Consider the following 23,242-nt stretch of genomic DNA (forward strand, 5'->3'; position numbering starts at 1 on the left):
AGTTAATAAATTTAGTTTTTCCACTTTTGAATAAATCAAATCACATTATCAAGTTTCAGGTATATTTGAGAAGGTAAAAACATTTTTTCTTTATAAGTAAGTAAGAATACTGAAAAATTAAGTAAAGCGTGAATTACAACCCTTGACTGTTTTCTTAATGATAGAATATAACACTACGAATTGCTAGTAGGTAACGTTATAAAATCGGTTAAAGTGCGAGGGATTCATAACGTTCGCATCATATACCAAGAAACTTATTTCACGAGTAATAGGACACGCAAGCTCTCATTGTAATTTATAAGCGCGACATTGTAATTGCGTAAAATTACCGCCATTAGCGACCGTTTTGTTATTACCGATTCGCTAGTCCAGTACTCGGGGTTTATTACCTCGAGCGAGTAATTTTGTCACGTGATCATCCTTCGTCCGTATTACCGCGTTATTACCTTTCGTTGTCGGTAACCGAACCACGTTCAATGTGTACAGACATTTCAATGTAGCAAGTTTTCGGAACCGTTCCTATCTTCCAGAGGGACCGCCAGGTAATCCAGGGGAGTATTTTGGACAGACACCCTCGTGGCTTCCGGCCTCGCGTATCCGGTAAGCCAAGTAATCCCAACATAAGACTCCCAAGCGCGGTGGCTACTACGGGCCAGACTCGCGCCGCATAACGTTACCGTGGATTACGATACTCCGCCCGAAACTAGCTCACAAATTACCTCGAGAAACCGTCGCGGCTTTACCGGAAGATACTGGCACGCCCCGCCAGTTTGCCGGTTTCTATCCGGTTAGGGAGTAGCGATGTCAGGATTTGTTACGCGTAGAACGTCGATTACGCTGGATGATTGAAAAACCTCCAACAAGAACACCAAATTGTTAACGCTTCCTTCATCGCAAAGTTTTCGTGGACTGTGTGTGATACCATGGATACTCTTTGACTGCGGAACTATTTTCGCGGGAAATTCTAGGCCCGTAGATGTGTGAATTAAAAAAAAAAAAAAAATCAATTTATAGGGAATTTCTTCTTCACTTTACAAGTTTTTCATAACTTATAATATCGATCATAGTGCGGCACTCTACAAAATATACCCGATCTTAGGGATAATGGAATATTGTGTCTGGATATGTAAGACAAAACTGTATAAAATCAGTGGTCGAACAAGCGAATTCATTTATGCAAGTACGTCGATCCATCCGAAGCAAGCACGATTACCAGCACGTGGCTGTGATGCGCCACGTAAACGTACGTACGTTTATTACAGACACTGCGACGAGTCGCGATCATGGCTGGAACCTCGACAATAAAAGCAAAAGATCGAAAAGAAGCAATGCAAAAAGCAGCATCGCGTGGCAAGTCCCGCTGAGAGGCAGATAGGTCTGTTCGCGTTAGCATAACTAGGTGACCAACTTCATACGTGCAAGAAGTTATCGAAGAAGCAGACACCACCCATTTGATCCCTTTGATCGGCATTCGTGATCAGCGCCGCTTTTATTACACTCTGTTATATTTTTGCGATACAACTCCCTGTTCGCTCGATCTGTTTACATCTCTGTTTCCCTGACTGCAAGTGTCTTCAATCAGTCTTCAAGTGTCTTACAAGAAGAAAACACATCTTCATTTAAATCTCTGTTGGCCATCTATGTATATAAAAATATGAATTTGCATGAACATCCGTCGTCGTGCTCAAATTTTATTTTTCTTTCCGTTGAATATTTTCTAAATTTCCCAACATAAAATTCTTACTACAACACTAATAAACTGCACGAATTATAACTATTAACGCCACCTAAGCGCCATAAAAACTAATGGAAACAAAAACTGGCGCCACCGATACCGAACCCGTTAAACCGACACGCCGCTGGCGCTAGCAATCACTGGAAACCTCGCTTTAGATGCGTAAGGGCGTCGCAGCATCCAGCAAAAGATGGACGCAGCAAAAATGAAAGAAACAGAACGAAATTGATGATAAGTCGCGGGAAGCCGCGCGAGCAAAAAGAGGTAGGAGCCCGATATGGCGAAACTCCGCCGACACTTGGACGGAAAGCCGTACTCCGCGCGTATAATTTAATTAAAGATTTACTGCACGATCAAATGATCGGTGACGTGAAAACCTACAATTCGAATAGTCGAGAACTCAGCCACGTGGAAACAAGAAGTCGGAAAGGGAGACGCGATGGGACCTGCGCGAGCATCGACTCGTGCCAATTTGTCTTTAAGGTTGTAAAAGCTGTTCGGTAAAGTATTTCGTGCATGAAACTTGTATAAAATGCGCCTTGAATGTCCAACCAGAAGACCGATCTCCGGATCGAGGCATAAATCAGAGCCGCGCTGATCCGCCGATCCACTCCAAATGGTATAACCGGTACCGCGATAGAAGACGCACAGGCTTCCGTTACGTTGAATTGTTTGGCTCCATCGGGCGCTTTTCTGGAAAGTTTCGTTACATTCGTGCTTTGGCCATCTTCGCTGATACATATATTCATAATTTTTCTAGTCTTATCGTTTTCACGGTAATAATTATTAACCCAGTAAATTTAATGCATAATCTTTGTTCTCGTTTGATGATTTTTATCCTTCTTTTTTGCACTTAATTTCGATTTCCTTTTTCTCGTAGAATCATCCCCTACCCGTTTGTATCACCAGTTACGGGACACCTTGTATATGTTTAAACTTTGACAAGACATTTATAAAGTACCTATAGATAATAGGATTGAGATACTATTCAATCGAACTTGTTCGTATAAATACATCGCTTGGCATAATTTCATAAAATACCGTCTCGAAAACCGTACTCCGTAATATAAGCATTACACCGAAATAGTCCTAAATAATTTCTAATCCGACAGGGCAAATCCTTCGCTTCGAATCGAGTTCCAATATACAAATCTGTCAAACGGTAAGAGTTCCCCCGGACACGATGTTGAAAATACGAGCGAAATTACATGACAGCGACCAGAGGGAAAGACGTAGCTGGACGTACTTAGACTCGGAGTTGCGAGTAGCTTCGACAGCCGTAGTTTCGAGTAGGAAACGAAAAGTAGGAGGGAGAATGGAGGATCTACGATCCTGTAGGTACACATAGGTATTCCATACTTTTGCGACGGTCAGTTTATTTCTTGTATGCGATGTTGGCAACACGTTTTAGTGTCCATAGATGGCCGAGCGCGGCCCCTCAGTCAGTTCTGCCAACGCAAAAATTTCGCATTGATTGATCGGCTCGCAACAGCACCGGCAAGAAGGCCTGTGGTGTAGGCTGCTGAAAAGAGAAAGGGGGACGACCTGGTAAGGGGAGGGAAAGGAATTGGAAAAGAAATGAGGAAGATAGTCGCGAGAGAAAGAGCCACGAGAACCGGCAAGAAATAAATATGAAGGAAACACCACCGAGTTTCATGTTGTTCTTGACGTACACAGAGTGAAAAACGATTGGAATGGAGAGGGCTAGCAGATAGCGCCTTGCGGCTTTTTAATATGTTCATAATGCGAGCACGTTTTTGGGAGGTCTGTTGCTCGGACCACCTCTAGATCACCGACTTCTTCCGTCGCCTTTTCTCCGCGTTTCTCCTTTCCTTCCTTCGCTCGCGCACAGACGTTTCGAGACTTCTTCAGGACGGAAGCTAAACGTTTTTTGCCGGGCCCGGTCCAGTGACATAAAATATGTCTCTGTTGCGATCGAGCCTCGAAAGTTCCTGAGCTTTTTAGCGGTCCTGCGAGACCGGGTGTCTGTGCGGAATGTTGATGGGCCGTCATCGTCACTTTCAAGGGCCTCGCTCCACGAACACTTCCAATACTTTGTTTGCATACTCGCTTCGAATGTTTTTTATTCGAATGTAACCGAAAAAATTGTGCGTTTCGCGGTTTTAGCAAGAATTTGCTAATTGTTCGGTAGGTAATTTTGGAGTATTAACACTTTGCGGCGTATTAAATTTAGACATGGTTGTCTAAATAAAAATTTGAAGTAAAGGGTATAGCCGGGTTTGGGGGTCATAAGTGCTCTTAGACCGATTTCGATTTGCGATGATGTATTCCATATGTTATCAAAAAAGACTCATCCGTGCCAAGTTTCAAGTACCTATCTCGACGGGTGGGTGAGTAAACAAGAAAGAACAAAAATCACGTTTTGACTAATTTCTCTTGTCATGGTGCATAAAAAATGTTGAAATTATGGAAACCTATGAATATTAACTATGTATAACGTATATACAGGTAGTGAGAATAATATATAAATAGTTGATTATTTGCTGAAACTTTTAGGATGCTCAAATAAATACTCGAAACGTTACGTTCTGCAATAAATAACGTTTATATTGAGACAGCAAACGGAGAAACGAATAATCGGAAAGAGGTCGTACGAATTGTGTTTTATTAAAAAGAAAAATGCTGAGACCTTTTTTGGTAAATCCTTCATTTCCCCCGACATTATATTTTGAAATAGGTAGAGTCAAATTGAATTCATAGAGATAGGGATTAATTTTATAAGCAGAATGCGATGAAAATTGATCTTTACGAAAGAAGAGGTAATTAATTTTCAATAGCATTTTACATTACAAAAGACAATGCATAAACAGATGCAACGAATGAGTCACAATTAATATCGTTCGTTCGTTACTTACCATTTGAATATAGCAGATGCAAACTGTATTGGATTCCATTGTTCGTTTTCTGGCCCTCGGATTCCTAGAAACAAACACACGATACATATTTCCACTGTTAATGTTTATTATTAAATTATGTACAACGAAATACATTCGCATACTGTGTAAAGTATACGGCGTTATCCACTTTAACCCCATTGTTAATGGTGTATTATAACCAAGTTTTCTCTTCGAAAGTAAAATGCGTCAATGTCTCGTTGAGTTATGAAGTCCACATCGACGTATTACTTCGTTACGCTGATACAAGTGAAATTCCACGTTAAATCTCGTTAATCTTGCTAAATTTCGTGCGCGCTTAAATCGGTTGAAATGAACGGTACGCGAAGGAACGAAGGATTCACCCTCGCGTTCTTCGGGCTCCGTTCTATTTTAATTAAGTGCACCGTGACGTAACTCTCGCGCTCGGCCTGTTCCGCCTCACGCTAATTATTAATTTCTTGATGTGTCGGTAAGAGCCGTGCCATTACGTGTGGCGTGCGATGCATAATTATCATCCTGCCCTGTTGACGAGTCATGCGTGCATCGCGCCATATGCCACGACCACGGTAATGCATTTTCAACTACCTATCTCTAAACCACCTACAAACCAACCCCCCGCAACGTGGCCACAACTTTTACCCATACGTACGATCTTTTGACTCGGATACGATTGTAACAGACCCATAAAATTCTGGCAATTACAGGAACCGATCCGTCGATTGCGCGTTATGCACGATGAGCATCGTCTATTTCGTAATCAAGAATATGGATAACTTTTGATCATGACTGATTCCGACCATGCTATCTATCAATTGTCTGACTATGTTATTGTGCCATATCACTAAGAAATTGAGTTATATTTATTTCTTCACGATCTACAGATGCGTTAGCATACTTCCAAATATCTTACACTCACCGATAAATAAAGGGGGCCGATGTTATGATAATACTAGGAATATTTCTTTGTTTTCCATATCAGGGAAAAAACTTTTGCAGCACATAATGTTCACACGTAACGCATGATACATGTATACCGTATATCACACACAAAACAGACGTTACATCACATAGGCCACCTGAGATGTACCAAAGGTAATGCACACACCACATAAGACGCATATATCATACGCACACCACACTGTACATGCACACTGCACTCATGACACGACACAGAAATGACATGTGTAAATCAAACGCATTTAGTAACTTCATTCTACTAGGAATCGACGCTGAAACAGACGTGAATTAGATATTTGTAATTTAAAGTCCGAAAAAAGCTATGTCATTGTTTATTTAAATTTAATACGTCATTGATACGTCATTGTTTATTTAAATTTAATAAAGCTGACTTTGATTGCTCGAATCTGGTTGAGCGATCAATATAAGAGAGAAATGAAGAATTTGGTTTTTCAAGTTCTCGATTTGCTTCGAAAATTTGTATAGTTATTTCCAGAATAGTCTCAATTGATTGTTTTTTTAAATCAAAGGTAAACATGACAGATTTTTCTATTAAACCCTGATTATGGTACGCCGGATAATCATCGTTACATCGTCGACATCTTTCTTCTCTTTTTCTCTGGCCGCGTGTACGCATTAAGCTCATTCCTGTCGCCGGCGTTTGTCATGGCCATTAATCTCTAAATTCGCGGGCGCACGATGGACGTTAATCAGGTATATACGCGGTTCGCTCGATCCACGACTACTTTTTAATTAAAGACGAACAAAAAGCGGATAGAACGGAGAATGAACGCGGAGACCCTGTATTTACGTAGGACACCAGTTTCCGGGAACTGCGCGCTTGGCATCGCGCTGACACGCTTCATTCGCAGCGTTTTCACGAGACGATTCGCGGCCATTGATCGGCGTCCGATCGATCGTCGACTGGTCTTTTTCGCTTAAATAATTGAGTCCCATAAAAATATGTAAATGTTCCTTGCATACCGAGTTGGATAAGCGAGGGTGAGAACAGCAGTGGCCACGTTCAGGCACAAACGGCTACTCGACACCGGGACTGATCTATGTCCGCGGTGCATGACCCTAATTAATAGGGAGGCTATGCAATGCAACTGTCCCAGTCATGTGAATTATACATAGACGTGCTCTTAACTGAGGATGGGAAGGAATGGAGATATCAAGATAAGCGATGCAAATCGAAGCGGAGGAATAGAAAGTACACTTGTTCGCTGACTTGCAAATGAGCTGCTTCGGTAGTTCGTTTGTTGGTTAATTTGTTCGTATTGCAAACCAGATCTTGAGTTTAGTTAGCGAGGAATTCCGCGCGGAATGAATTTGCAAAGAATATCTACCATTTCACGTATAATCAAGCCACTTTGCTGTAAATTCTGTTGTTTATTTATGTATGCGCCGTTCACTTCACTCGTGAATTGTTCGAATCTCCATATTTATTGTTTTAATAAATTCGTACCTCGGTCTCTTTATAAAGTAACGACACGGGCAATTTTCGGTTTAAAAACGTTTCGATTCATTAACCCTGTCTGATCCAAGTTTGTGCGTGATAGAAACTATTTAACGTAAAATCGATCGGTATCATTCGTAAAGTATCATTCTGTAAATACAGATCAACAATAAATATAGCTGTTTCGACGGTTTTCTTATGACAAATTCAGTTTGTAAGATGGCTTACAATGTTTGCGCTTGCGTGTATAAAAACTGTTTAAGGAATTCCATGAAACAGTTTACACTCGACATGAAACATAGATGTACGTGTATATTTCTTTCAAAATGTATTTTGGATTTTTATTATTTTCCATTCTATCGCATACCTGTCGTATCGACTGTTTTCTGATAGATACACACGTATCGATTCGCGATGTACAAACACGTACCTTACTGGTTCTTCTACACGTGGCAGGAAGGAGTACGCGAGTATTTGTACAAATCCGCATGGCCGTTTGTCCGAAGTCTTTCCCGGTGAAGCGATTTCTCTTGTGCAAGAATCAACGCTGAACTGCGTTGCAGTCAACTTTTCCTTAAACAGCTATACTAATTGACCAATAGAAAGTGGAGCTCTAACGATTACTACGTTGACAATCGCTTCCCATTCCAGTACAGGCTTGCGACAAGTATCCAAGCACGAGTCAGATATCATTTCTGCCGATAATTTTCATCTGCCTTGGGACGGACGGAAACAAACAACCTTCGATCGTCGCCGTAAACGACTCTAAACGTACACGTCCTCACGTATAAATACGTTATTGATGGTGGTGGGTTGTTAATTTGATATCCGATGTCTTCATGGCAACTGAATGATCAATCGAATAACTCTGGGTTTCGCGTTGACAGGAAAATAGATAACCACGCACGAGCAAGCAGTATGAGAGGCTAAATTGCTGGGTAATTACTGAGAATTGTCAGGTTTGATTGTTTCGGATAGAGTGAAAGTTACGCAAAGTGACTTGATTTAATTATTTTATAATAGATATCGATTGTCTTAAAATTATCTCAATTCGAGGAATATTACAACTTATTATCTTTTTTATAAGATAAAATATTCATACATGTTGAATGTGAATATAAAAAATTAGTTTCTAGCGAAGTAGATTTTGTATGAAAAATTCAATAATGTCCCTACGATCGGTGAGTAAAAAAATTGCCTTATTCGTAGTCTCATTGTGACCAGATGATTGACTGAATGAAACTATTACGACCATTTATTTCACTCCATTATTTATTACAGCAAAAGGTAATCGAATACTTTCCTTGAAATAAAAGCAGTGTTCTTTTGCATCGTCTATTCTGATTCTATTTAATTTCGAAGGGATGAGAGCCCTCAAGAGCCCTTTACATAAAATAAATACAAGTAAAAGTAACTTGTCAATGTAACAATTTTGTAATCATTTATGAATCAACTTTCAAGCACGAAACAAAGAAACATCCATTTACTACTGATTTTCTCTAATTAATGCGACCTCTAGAAAACCGACAGACGATCGAATGATCAAAGCACGTATAACGACTTCATTTGCAGGAATTCTTGTGTCTATTTCTTCGAATGCAATGAAAATACATTAGGTTGTTAATGAATACTGGCACTCAATTCAATCGAGCAAGTTTTTCATGCGCGCGAAACTTAACTATTACTTAACACGATAACATTTGTTCATACATAAAACAAAAAACTGTACACAAATTTTGAAAACGATCATTTCACCGGTCGCGGTAGACTTAATGATAATCACGTTATACGAAAGTTCATTGTGACTAATTATTAATTCATAGGTCTCCGATGCTTCGGTGATTAAATAACAAATAATTGATGGAGGAAAATCGACGTGAAGCGATCACTGATTGGAAAGAAGGACACGGCGGCAAACGAAAATGGAGAGACGGGTTATTGTTGGTAAGTTACGCGGTTCGCGTGACCGCATCGATACACTTACGACCGGGTCCGTCCATTTCTCACGCGGCCAATGGATTTTCGCCTGTCGGACTAATTGCTGGAAAAGCTGGAGGTGTACCCCGCCGACTATCGATATGTATACGCATAGGCGGAGGCGTTTAATATTTGACGTCACCCCCGATGGAAATGGCAATTATCGCGATAAGCGTACGCTCGCACGATATTCCCCGATGTCATAAAGGCCACCTTTCCTTTTTCCACTTATTCTCCCGGGAAGACCAGGACTACCACGAGCATTGAAATTCAAAAGTTGTCACTCGACGCCATCACTTATTTTTAACTTGATATCGATGAACGTACGCGATTTTCCTAACGTTCCTTTATGCGTACAATTACACGTATGTCTTATTTATATTTACACTGAACAGCATAACTGCACCGATAATCGTTCGTTTCGTATAATTAATTTTATATTACTATATTTATTGTTAACACGCACGATATAAAAAATGTATTACCTGATCTTTTTCGACGAATCCCATGAAGGAAGTCCTTTCTATCTCGATCGGTTGACCGTGTCGATCGTAAAGTGCGATCACAAAATGGAAGAAATTACTTTTCCTCAAATTACTCGGTGGTTGTTTTTCGAAGTGTGCTCTGCCTACGCCGACTCTGAAATCCACAAATAATACAAACTATTTAGTATTTTTTGGATTGAACTCTGTTAAAACAAAAAAAAAAACAAAAAACGATTGGTTATAATTAAACAGATTTAAGCCTGTGCACTAGAAGGTTTCTTTTCACTCCAAGTGCTCCTCGCAAGCACTGGTTTACATTTAGTCACGAGAAGTTCGAATGTAAAGGATTAAGAAAGTGCATTTAACCCGCCTCGCCTACGGTGAGGTCAAAAGCGACCGACATATTACTTCCATCATTAGATTTTTGCAACTCTGAAAACTGAATTCAGTAAGACAGTTAATTTGGTTTTAAACGACAGCTTTTTTTTTAGTTAGTTATCCCTCTATTTGTACGAGATAAATGGGTTTTTAGGTGGCAACGTCGGATCCGACCTACCATAGAAAAGGAGGGTTAATAAAAGTATTATGTCCTTTTATATTGTAATGTATATCGAATAACTTAGTCCAATAGTTGTTCTCAATCACGCATTACATTATTATTTGTAGTCTTAGAATGATACGTATACCTATTCATCATTCGATAACTTGCTGCATGTATATTTCGTCTTAAAAAAATTCTACAAAAGATTTCATTACACGAATTGCAACATTTGTCACGTACGTTAATCTTCGTTTCTGCTCGGAAAAAGAATTACAAGCATTTCGTTACGCCTAACCGAAACGAAGAAAGGACGTGCGTTGCACGACGTAAAACGATGTTCGATACCAAATTCGGATGTTAACAGTGAGATTCACTACCGTAGGGTCAGATAGGTATGTCTTATTCGACCTTGGATGCAATAAGAATACCCAAACTGGTAAGAGGAAAGACAAACGAGGTTGTCCGTGGGGGAGCGCGCAGGTGGCCTCGACGCCTTAAAATCCCATTAAGGTCTCATGTGCTGAGATTAGGCCACCGGACTTCAATGCCATCTTTGAGTAATAGCACGGAAAGTCCCCTTTTCGAGTCCGCTGCTTCACGTAGTCCGTGTCTGCGACTAAATTCGGATTGATCTCGCAAAGCATGATTTTTCACCGAGCTACACGCCACGACTAATAATGCCGTGTTTTCCTCGATCACCTTCGATGCTTCCAAATTATTTGTCCCAGTTATAGAAAGACATCTGGTGAATTCATTTACGTTGCAGATTTGTAGGCAGTTAATAGATTGTTTTGCTTTCTGGGACTATTAACTTTCGCTGAAGTTAATTATAATTACCTTGAAACATTATTTTTGTGTTATATTTCAAATTGAGAGGGAATTAGTAGTTGGAGTTAATAATTTGTTGGAGTAATCCTAATACTATAGTAATACTTAATAATTCGTAGTAGTACTAATATTAACTCTTTGCGGCACAGGAATTCAGGTCATAAAATAGACACATGTTGCACAGGAATTTTATTGCATTTTAAATCAAACGAAATTGTTATATCATTATTAATAAAGCTATCACATTTATACACATGCAGCTATTACAAAATTTCGAGGTGGGATTAAAAATGTCCCACCATGCATTACGGTCCATCGAAATGGGGGGACACTTTTAATCCAACCGTGCCTCAAAGAGTTAATCGAGAATAACTTAGGTAGAAAGAAATAACATAGTATTATTTGTTTATAAAATATAATTAACTACTACAAAAAAAAAAATGATTAAAATACCCATTTTTTCACGCCGCTGACTAGACCTAATCCCTTATAAAATAGCCAGCATCGAAACGTATTACACTAAATGATAGACGCAAAGGTCTTTCGAAGGTGAATGCTTGAAGCACGGTGCGTCGGATACACTCCCCCACAGTGAAATCGTACAATGGGGGTCGCGATGCGGCGTGGGCGCGTGGTGCCACGATCGCAGGAGCGTCGCGGCTGTATGGCACCGCCGTGAAGCGATAAAACGATCGCGCGAGTGCGCGGAATGCCATCAGGATGGACTCTCGGAGCGGAAAACTGAATCGACTGGACCGAAAATGAATAGCGGCAGTTTTGCAGCACATTTGCGAAATAAATGATGGTATCGGCGGTGCGTTTGTCACGGTAGGCGGTGGGATGTCGGTCTGCCGGCAGGCAGAGGAGGCAGAGGAGGCAGAGGAGGAGGTTACAAGGGGTTCGCCAGCCGGGTATTCCTGGTCGTAGGGGGTGGTGAATCCGGTACAGAACGAAGAGAGGGTCCGCTGGAGGGAAGGAGGGCACTGGGGTGGCAGAGAGGTCGGGAGGGGAGTGATGTACTGCCCGTGTCGATAATTATCGGTGGCTGATTAACCGGCCGCCGGTTCGCGCCCCATAACTCTCGACGTCCGATTATTTTGCCCTGTTTGCCATGCACCAATTCCTATATAACGTGTAGGCACGTCCTGCTGCGCCGTTACATTATCACCTGCGGTGCAATTGCCGCACACCTTTTTGGAAACCGTTGCGGATTGCGGAGCGCCGCGGCTGCACGGTTTCAAGACTATGCTCGTTAAAATAACAATATGCGAATTCGCGCGGTCGCGTTTTATTTCGCGGATTGGACCCGCAATCATTTTCGACTGCGATCGCTTTCCGCCTTATTGTTTGCATTCGTCGATATTTTTTGTATAAAATTATGAATTTTATGAATTTATATTTAAACGTTGGAATACTATATATTTATGATTTTGAAATGTAAATGAAGAAATAAATTTGACATATATTCTAGAAATGGGAAACTTGAATAGGAAAAGGATTTTCGAGTACTTTACATCGTTGGCGAAATTTCCACGAAAAACGCTGCGGAAATACTGTGGAATTTGGAATGTCCCGGTTAAAGAGAGGTTTAAAAAAGTGGGAAAATATGCAACACGCGAATGTGGCAGTGGGTACTAGGGGCCGAGGCAATTTAACAGCTCGGTATACTTAATTATAATCACGCGGTGAGAGAGCGCTTCGCACCAATATTCTGCTATTAAGCAGCTATTTTTCGCTTCATTTCGTACTCTCGTCGCTTGCTACGCGTGCTGTCCACCATTTAGAAACTGCTCGTTCCGTTTTCCTGTCCACGTAGTTAATCCGTGCAAAGATACTAGCACAAGGGTGCAGTTTAATTTCAAACAGTTTTTCATTTATTTTGATCCTTGTAGCATGGCAGTAATCGGTCAAACTGTAAATTCTGATTAAATATTTATAAACAATATCCTAAGGATCCAACGCTTGCATTGCAACGCTGCATACGCTACATACATAAAAGTAGTACAAGTTCTAATGTTACATAGACAAATCTGAATATTTATGTTAATAGTAGTAGGGCTACTGAAACTTTAAAACAATGCCAATTTCTCGAATTTTAAGTATTGGATCATTTCTCAGGTTCTCGAAATATCAAATCACGCGATGCGTCGCACCAATAAGAACACAATTTTCATCAGCAAAGGGTTATGCGCTGTCGGTGACGCACGTTGCACGAGTCGTTAATGCGCCTGCACGGGATGCCCAAGCCCAAGCTAAGCGACACAGAGGTGATAATTACGGTTTCGATTCGCGCGCATGGTATTCACGAGTACAATTTGCCATGCGCTCGTTTTTGGATAGCAGATAACGCTCATCGATGGCGCGCAACGTGTCGCTGCGTTACCTTCAGCCCCGAGGCTCACCGATTCCGACTGTGTAACCTTTCTTTCACGACGACTGAGGTGAGGCAATGCCGTGATTCGATCGGCCAGCAAAGATAACCTGGTATACACAGCACGCCAAATACGCAAATGAAGATGTAGGACACGATAGGTGCGCCTTTTCGTACGATACTAGTTTTTCGTTGGTTTCGAGCTGCACTCACAGCTCGGACGATAAGTGATAAATCGTCTGTTTATTATGATAGTAATATAAGGCCATCCTTTATTTGAAGAAACTAAAGATTAATGTTTCAATTGGAGGTAGAGTGCGATCAAGGCTCTTACAAGGCAGATTACACAGGTAGACTACAATAATTCTATATTACATCTTCTTGATTTTGCAGACTTACGAATGCAATGTTTTTATTGCAGGAACATCATCATCCATGTTCGTGGACTAAGAAATATAACGAATGATTCTCTTATTTTGTTTGCCAATAACACTTTTTTACAGACAAAATCAATGGTTTTTTTGAGTAGCCTGAATAATATGAAATAAGATCTACATACATCCCTTGTAAATTATTTTTATAAATACATTCGAGCAACGTATACAAATCATTCACAAATGTTAAGTTTAAGCTGAACATGCCTAAAAGTCCCCTACATTAATCTATTTATTTACTAATACGTGTTCTTTATAATAGCAACTATCTCATAACATTTCCATAATACCTAATATTGCCGTAAACATTTTTTTTTTGTTCTACTTGCTCGCCGAGTAACGCTATGCGCAATCGTTATGAAAGTAAATAGTCCTTAGCCGATAATTAAATTTTACGGTCAAATTCGTTGTTCAAATGCGTAGCAATTTTTCGTGTTATCGATCGCGGTGTAAATATTGACTCAATGGCAATTTGAAAGCATAGATCGTCGAATAACCGTTCAGGCTACTCTATACTTCACACGCGAGCCGCAATCTATGCTATTTGCACACAATGCATCACGAGCGAAATATGTGGATAACACAAACCCGTGGATACAGTTACGAATTCGTGGATAAAGCAATCGCGGAGAATTACAATAAATCCGCAGTTAATGTATACCGCCGGGCGTTAGTTATTACGAGTTGGCCGAAGCGCAGTCTATTTACGCTTGCACCCAATGTGATTCATAATGCGCGCGGAGATAATGAGCAATTTGTAATATATCCGAATGTAATTCGCGACCAGTTCGCATTGTCGCGAATGGTGTTCAATTTAATGCAATATTTCGCTGTTGCTTCTGACAAAAATTTATTCAATTTCTTTGCAATTATCAATTCTATTCGTGACTATAGGAACGACAACACGTTTCTTAGGTTCCTTTTGGTACACGGTCTCGGGAAATATGTATTTTAAAAATAAAGTAGATTTGTGTAATATGGTAATTATTTGGTAACCTCGAGTTACAAAATTCAATGTTAATCGTTGTTTAATGTGTGCTGATCTCCGTGTACTGATTTATTATATTGTGTAAAATTTAAACTTTTACTTTCACTAAATAAACATCACATACTTTGTTTGCTTAAAACGTTTGATCTGGTTGAAAATTGTTGGAGTACTCTAATTGATCTCTTATTTCTTTTTTTTATAACTGTTCCACGTAACACACCATTTCTTTGACAATTACAGTTGTCCGTCATCGCCGCAGTGATTTTCTAAACGATGTTACTTATTACTTATTGTCATAAATCCAATAAAATGCTGGTTTATATTGAAATCAACTATTATTACCGTCATGAAAAACCAAAATTGATTTTAGAAACTGTGACGCGCGACGTTTACATCTGCGCAAGCAATTGTGTATATCGTAACAAAATTCACTATCGAATTTCAATGATTAGTTTAATCACATAACGTCCTACGCTAAATGCGTCGAAGGCAACGAAAAGGTAAACTGAATCACCTTCGTGGTAAACTTTTAACCTTGTAACTAGTACTGTGCTCGAGTACACTCGAGCGCGGGTAACTATATTATTCTATTAGGTGCTCGAGTGAAAGAAAACACCAGCTATATAAATCGTTTCACTTTTGTGGACAACCTTGGAAGATTTGTTACTCCGTTCAATTTATTTAGAGAAATATATTAGAGAAATATATAAAATTTCTCCAGAAATATATTTTTAACGTATAACCTTAAGCAATTGTCTCCTTAAATTGTTACTTCAATCAACAATATTGTAGCTTGCCTTATTTGTTTGCGATTTCCATAATACTACACTTTCGGTTCCTTCTAGCACATTAAAGCTTTAATTTCTTTCATCTTATGCTAGTTAAATTTAAAGAGACCTTACTTGCCAATCGTTACCTTTAATATATCGAATAGTGTCGTTATTAAAATAAATGAAATAAAATGTTGATACCTTCGGCATATCAAATATATAAGTAATTTAAAAAAAAAAGAATCTTTATTCAAGCAAACCAGTCTCCTGCGTTGAAGCAATCATGTAGTGATAAAGAAAAAAGTGTTCCTTTGATGACACAGCTTTTATCAATAATTATTAATCTCAAGATATACGTAGATAACGCAGAGGCATATTCTTTAATTACGAGACGCAAATAGCGGCAACATCCAAAACGTTACTTCATTTGAAAAATTCAATCGTGTCTTCTTTTTGAATTTTTTTACTACTTCGTATGAAATTCTATAAATATACCGTCCGTAAGAAGTATTCGCCGATTCGTAAAAGTAACAGTTGTTTTTGTACTTTCTTTGTCGTCCGTTCCTTTTGCTTTCATTCGTAGAGCCCCAGAGAAAGTCATCGTTTTTCCACGGGCGACACATCGTGTCCCTTCGTCGAGCAGGATGGTTTGTTGCTTCATTAGATGGGTAACTTTTTTAGGGGTTTTTAAAAAGCGTGAGAGTTTATGTCTGTTTGCTGGGAGTTTTAAAACAGTTTCGCCAGGCCCTCTCGCACCCGGTTTCCGAGTCGCGGTTCAGCACGTCTGTGTGTTACAACCGCTCCTCGCGAAGGAAAACGAAACTTTCCACCGTAAATTTGAACAGAAACGATCTCGACATTCAACATTTTCTCTAAGCCGCTTGTTGAAACTGTCTTAACAGCGTTTCAATTAAATACTATGTAAGAACATTTTTCCCGCCCTAAACAAATTTGTAACCGACTCGTTATCAAAGGTAACGTCTCCGAAATTGATTATCAACGTGTTCTTATGATAGAAGCAGCAGCGATTTAAGCAAACGTTTAATTTTACGATACTCTCCAAGCATATTTGAAGAAACAGCTGAAACAAGAAACTGACTTCAACAATGATTTGGGATCTCAATGAACTTCCCAATACGTTGTACTATCTAATCTTTTCAACGCAAACGATAGAAATATCGAATTTATAAATCAACGTAATGAGCGTCGTTGTATATATCGTTTGTTACAAGCATTGAGTTAACGCGCGGTACTTTTTTTTAGCTTCACTCTCAAACGCAAATGACCATAGCGGCCCGAATGGAAAACAGTCGTGTAAAAGAGGTAACGCGAGAAAGAGAGTAGAGCAAAAGGCGCTAAAATTCTCAATTACATTAACTCGATTCCGGTCGCCGGTTCCCGTGACACGCTACTTGGAAGGGGTTAGTTAAGAGAACTGCTATTGGATTAGCGCATCCCCAACCCGGTCGGTTTACCTTCTCGAGTCCGCGTATCTGTACCTTCGTCGTTTGCACGTCGTACAAATCCCTTAAGCGAGGCTGCAATAAAACACGGTTTATCGTTCGCCAAATGCATCTACGTGTGAATCGTTTTGAAATGCCCGCCTTCCAAAGATAAACTGGGCATTTGTTCTTGCGGCACGGAGTTATCGTCGCTCCCTGATGATACGGCGTAATTCGAGTCTGTTCGCGCGTCGAATGGCAGCGGAAAAATGTGAAATAATTTTTAAATTCCCGTTACAGCGAAACATATGTAAAAGTATACATGTTCTGCGATTTTTCACAACGAGTATAATAACGTGAATTTAATAAATGGCTCATTATCGTCACGCGATCGCATTGAAATTTTTATAAAAGCGTAAGAAACACCAATTATTTCGCAACGTTTGTGTTCTTCTAATTTCATTGAATACATTTTCGTGGAGTCATGTTTTTAGTATCAGGACTTGACAATAACGTAAAGTTGCGACGCGTCGCCGCTTTCCGACGGCCTGCGACATTCGGTTACCAGCGCTCTTTAAATCCTTTTTTTATCTCAATTTTGTAAACCCTCGCAAAATGATGAAGTGTGACACGACGGAGGGTGTTCTATTTTAGTTAACTTTGTGTTATATTGTCGCATCCTTCTACCCAGGCCGCTTATTTCACCATTGTAGCGAAATTTCTATGGGACAGCAGAGCGAGTAGAACAAGATGGAGTTGATGTTTGCTACTCTTTGCCGTCGCTTTGCGAAAACTGTTATCGTGACGATAAAAATCCGGGTTTCTTTTTCCTTTTCGAACAAGCATCATAGGAAATTATAACAAACAACCCGTGTGATACGTTTTTTACGGTTTGAACCGAATCGTTACCGGTAGTCACTGCGTTTAACAAATTAGGAGCAGTTTCACTGTCGTTTGAAACGTTAGTGCAAATGGTCATTCGTGATTCCCTTTGCAACACTTTTCGCATGTTGAATGTTTCGTGCAAAATGTGACGAACACTTACTTTGTCTATTCTTATTACCTAAGCTATATCTCGGATACTCTAACGATGATTTTTGTGAATTAACTGGCCAATTTTTCGATCGTTTGTGTCCGTTCGCGACGTGCAGTCGCAACCTCGATTCTCGTCCTTTTTTTAACCTTGTAAACCACTCAAAAACTTGAGTGCGTGATAAGCATTCGAGATAGTTTCTCCTAGATTCACGAGAAACTTGAGGTTCACCCGTTGCTCTATTTAAACGCTTAAAAGATAGTACACGGTGCACTAGTAACAACTGCTATTGTCAAAATAAATGACGCGCGATCTTAACAATTGTTCAGGACGTTAGTAGAGTTGATACATCAACTGTCAGTTGCTATGCGTTTGTTTCCCGCTTACTATTTGCTGGTGGCAGCACCAGTCCGATTATTTAATCGCCACACCTCGTACTTCCACTCTTATCATGGCTTTTTGTATACTATATTGCTATCTTTGATGGAAAAATTTATACCGTGACTATCTCTAATCAAAGTCTTTGTAGAAAAAGAAGTAACAGAATTATTTTCGAGTTTCATATTAGTCAGAGAGGAATAAACATTTGTTGGAAGAATCTGAATTGCGATTTACTCTGTACAGAATCTTCTTCTTGGGAAAAGAAGCGACGGAATTGCTTTTGAGTTTCATATTGACAGAAGAAAAATAGTTTGCTAGCTGAGAGAATCTAAACTGTAATCTAAACTGTAAAGAGTAATCGTTATAGAAAAAAGAACTGAACAGGACAGAACAGCTTTTATACCGCTAAGGAAGGAAGGAATCTTTACTAAAAGAATCTATAACGTAGTTTCCTCTGATCAGAGTCTTTCTCGTCTAAAAAGGAGTGACAGAATCATCTTCCAGTTTCGTATCGGTAAGGGGGAAGAGCTGAATCTCAGGTACGAAAATGGTCGAGGAGAAAGGTGATAAAACGTGCGAGTACTCACGTTCCGTTATCGGCAAGCGCAGGCTGCGGCCAAGCACGTGGCACGGGTTCCTCCTTGAGTATCTGCCTCATGTCCTGAGGCGCGAAAACGAGCGGCGCCCGCGGGTGGTGATGAGGCGGCGGCGGTGGCGGAGCTACACTCGCCCCGTACAGCTTACGTCCCCAGTGACCCTCGAGTTCGACGGGGCTTCCGCCCCCGGTGGTGGCCCCCGTGCCACCTCCTGCGCCGAGTCCGAGCCATGGCGACCCCCCAGCACCCACGATCGTGGAGCTGGGCAGGAGACCGCTCCACTCGTCGGACCGCGTCGTGAGGCCGTACGGACTCTCCTGGGGCAACAGGCTTTCTGCTTCTCGGTGTCAGCCGCCGCGAGAACCTTCCTCGGCTCCTCACCGAGCCTTGCGCACCTGATCGAGAGAGATCACCTCTCGGTCAGAATGTTCCCGCCCGGCGCCACGATTGTTCACGAGCAAGTCAAATCGATCGAGTCGTCCAACATAGATGCCTCGTGGCTACGCATCAACGCTCGTAACAGGTGCGACCTGCTACCCCGTCACACCATCAACTCGGCACCCGACCGCGTGTCGGCGCACACGCGTGTAACCGAACGACTAACGAATCACAAGTTCGCGATCGATCGACAACACGATCTGCCCTATTTTTCTTTCCACTGATCACTGTTTACTTTTACTTCTACTTTTCACTTTGCTTTGTTTACAACCGACCGCGACTGTTTTCTTATCGTATGACGTCACTGAACCCGATCACTCCGCCGTCACACGCTATTCGCGCGTTATGCAGTCGGCAACCGGTGGCTCCGGTTCCCCGACAGTCTCGAAATCTTCGTTTCTTTCGGCGGGTCCTCGGAGTCCCAAGAGTGTCCACGCGACGAATCCTCCGAGATCCTCCAAGGATCCACTTGGGATGCGGTAATCGAGGTGGATACGCGCGGAGAGCAACGGTAATCTGAGCAGCGGGCGACGGTGGCGTGGTGCGTATATCGTCGGCACGAAAGTGTCGGGAGGGTGTCTCGTGACCAGAAGAGAGGTCCTTCAAGGTCCCCAGCCGCGCGTTGCTTCCCGTTACGGCGCCGCTTGTCGAATGTGTCAGGGCCGGCATGAGCGGCGTGCCAGCGAGTCCCAACGGGGACGGGTCTCGAGGTTCTCGGTGGGTGTGGTTCCCACCAACGCGACGCATCGAACAGCCTGCCGAGTTTTCCTTGCCCACCCTCGATTTTCATCCAATCCACAGTTTCCTCCCTGACCAATCAAAATCGGCGTCCTCCCGCGCTACCAACGCCCACATCTCTGGCTAAAGACGGTGGCGCCGTGACGGCGACGCCACAAGGCTATCACTCCGGCGCGCGCCGTGGTCGCTTCAAGCTGGCGTCGGTCTCTGCTCCGTTTATTTCGATCATCGAATCCCGATTATTCGACTAAATCATTCTCGAACGGTCATTTCGCGTGATAACATGACCGATTCGATGGACGGGGCAAAAAACTTGACAACAGCTGAATATAATAATTTGAAGCGGGGAAAAAAACGAAAAATTCGAATCCGTTTGACTTCTTCTTGGGCGCGAAATAGCTTTCTAGGACTTTGTTAATTATTTCTATGTATTATCGCATTTAAAGTTTGCTTTTTGATATTTGATTATATACGAAAACATTTTGTTCTAACGGACCAATATTATTTTTGTAAAAATCGTCGTTGTTACGGAACCATGCTGAGGACTTTTAAAAGATCGAGGGAGATCTGGGTTATTTAAATTCTGGAGACTCCAATACGTATTTAAAGGTCCCTGTACCTTTAAAAACATCCTGCTTCTTTCTCTTTTTTATTGCTTTACGATTTTTTTATTGTCGAATATTGAATGTTCGAGTAAGCATTGTTGTAAGCTTGAGTTTTATTTTTGATAAGGGATCGATAGTTTCTGATGTGATCCTTTTTATATATAAAAAGTCATCGTCCACTAGTGAATAAACACGACATCTTTGACATCACAGACAAGTGCATTTTATAATAACTATTTCTCTATTTATTATATATTTTCGATATTGAAATTACAGAATATACAAGAAATTAAACGGATTCTGTGTAATGTTATTATTTCATTTGCTAAAACAAACTATAATTTACGAATTCGCATGTATTTCGAAATGGTTGAAGTGTAAAAATGATTTTCTGCGGTTGAAAGTACTTAAGAAATGACTCCTTGTTTAAAATAACATCAAACATTTATAAAATCGTGGTACCAAGGGTGAAAAGTGAATTCTCGCTGTGTTGGCGTTCGACTAGTTGCATTCTGGAGTAAACGAAAATTTCTTCTGAACTTTTACGCGTTAACATTCCATTCTAGCAGCCCATTAGAATTCCATTGGTGGCAAGTTACGCGACGATAAACTACACGAAAAAAAAAGGGAGCATAATCACGGCTGGGTGAAAAGGAAACCACCGAGCAAAGACTGCTGGCCCGGTATTTGTAAGTTGGTATGCTGAAATCTACCCCGGTGGCAGAGTAGTCGGTGTATCCTTTTCAGGCGAGACGTCGACGTCTGGCAAGGAAGCTATCTTGACGTGCAGACATCTAATGGCAGGTGCGTCACGTATCGCGAAGAAACACCTCACTTTGAAGTGGAAGCTGCCTGGAACTCGCACTTAACCTGCTCTGGTTTTTATTGAAACGCAATCAAGTACGGGGAAATCCATGGTCTCTCCCTCAGGAGACCATCGAAGCTCACTAGCAACTCGTCTAAATACCTGATCTTCGTCTTGTCAGGTTTAGCGTTCTCGGTAATTTTCTACACCTGGTTATCACTTGTCTTCGAAGGAATACGTGGTCAAAGAACGTGTTGCTTTTATTGTCTTTTTCTACGTTCATATCGTGGGCTTTCTGTTTTCGAGACCGTTAATTAGCAGTGGAACTGGAGGATACAACGTAACCGATTAGTAATACCAGTTGTAACAGATTTCTAGGTTACAAAGAAAAAAGTGTAGACAATTTCTTTCACATTTCAAACTTGCGTATGGTGTTTCTGCAGAAGTTTTCTGTGAAGTCTAATACTTTTTTATAGTATGTTTTGAAGAAACTTCTAAAGTGGATCCATGTACAGACTCGAAATGAGTAAAGAAAATTGTATATTCTCTGTGTTTACTGACTCTGTGTAACTGAATGTAACATTATTATTGCGAGAATACAGGTGTCTCCGGCACGCGGTATATTACAAACTATTGTGCACTATTTTTATTTACTTTAATTTAATTCATTTCTGGTAAATAAGTAGGGAATAGTCACACTGAACTATTTATTCGCTCGAATATTTAAAAATTAATATTTTCCCCTCAGTAACAATCTCTTAATACCAAAGTGTTAGTGTATATTTCAAAGTATATTATTTAGTACTATATTATAAATATATGTAAAACGTACTAATTTGTGCAAAAGTCAGGTGATGTTGTATAACTTATACAACTGCACTTAGTATCGTACTATTGAGTATAACTCGTTGCTCCCAAATTAAATTACGGGTTTTTAAATCGTAGTAACTACAGAAGGATTTGCTATTCGTGTTATTTAATGCATTATATATAGTAAATATAAATGTTCGATCAATGTTTAAATGTTTTATTTACGTTTCGCCGAGCGTGAAGCTTGATGCAAATTTAAAAAACCTTCTACTTACCCGTGGAAGCGTATTCGATTAATCAAGGAGTGTATAATTGTCGAAATGTCTGAATTGCCACATAAATCCAGGCTTGTGTGACATCCGGGTCGGAAAAGTAATTATAGAATTTGTTCGAATAAATTTACGACGTAGGAAGGACCTGCTCTGGCGTGAATCTAAAAGGGAGAGAAGAAAGCGGAGGACTATAAGAAGTGTTTCTCAATGTTCCTCTTTTCACGCCGTGAACCTATTACTTTTAAATTCGTTCACGGGAAGATTCACGTTTGAGAGCCACTGCTCCGGGGGTATGAGGCCTATCAAGTAAAGACAGTACATTTTGTGTCGGGTAATTTGGCTTCTCTCCCTTTTTTTTTCTCGTCGACCTCTTCTGGTTCACGTCTTTGAACGTTTTGCATTTACAAACTGGCATGTCCTCGGAGTAACTTTGATGTGTTATATTCTGTTGTAAAGTTATAGATTGATGTATTATAATTTCGAGCCTTAAATAATAGAAGACTAAGCGGTATGTATATTGCCATCTGTGTAATTCAGGATTTGTTTTATATTTATTGAAGCTTTCAAATCTCGAAAGAGATGTATTCACTTTACTAATGATTCTAACGATTTACTAGCGATTCTTTCAGATACATTCCAATTGTTTTATTTCCATGCATATAAAAAAATAATCATTTGTA

The 23,242-nt window shown here is 40.5% G+C and overlaps 1 protein-coding gene across 4 annotated transcripts in view; it reads right to left on the reverse strand.

Annotated features, from left to right (window-relative positions):
• The window catches only part of LOC128891456 (transcription factor collier), a 90,118-nt gene extending 70,137 nt beyond the window's left edge, over positions 1-19,981 (reverse strand). For 3 of the 4 annotated variants that reach the window (XM_054150948.1, XM_054150947.1, XM_054150950.1), the window contains exons 1-3: positions 18,886-19,981; positions 9,511-9,664; positions 4,612-4,675 (exon numbers count right to left, since the gene is read on the reverse strand). In XM_054150948.1, coding sequence (XP_054006923.1) covers positions 4,612-4,675; positions 9,511-9,664; positions 18,886-18,956 — 289 coding nt within the window. In that variant the 5' untranslated portion in view covers positions 18,957-19,981. Of the gene's footprint in view, positions 1-4,611; positions 4,676-9,510; positions 10,238-18,885 lie in introns of those variants that run through there. The other variant, XM_054150949.1, reaches the window with a different exon arrangement.
• Between the last annotated feature and the right edge of the window lie 3,261 nt (positions 19,982-23,242).

Source organism: Hylaeus anthracinus, unplaced genomic scaffold (genome assembly GCF_026225885.1).
Source record: "Hylaeus anthracinus isolate JK02 unplaced genomic scaffold, UHH_iyHylAnth1.0_haploid 12001, whole genome shotgun sequence".
In the NCBI taxonomy this organism is placed as follows: Eukaryota; Metazoa; Arthropoda; class Insecta; order Hymenoptera; family Colletidae; genus Hylaeus; species Hylaeus anthracinus.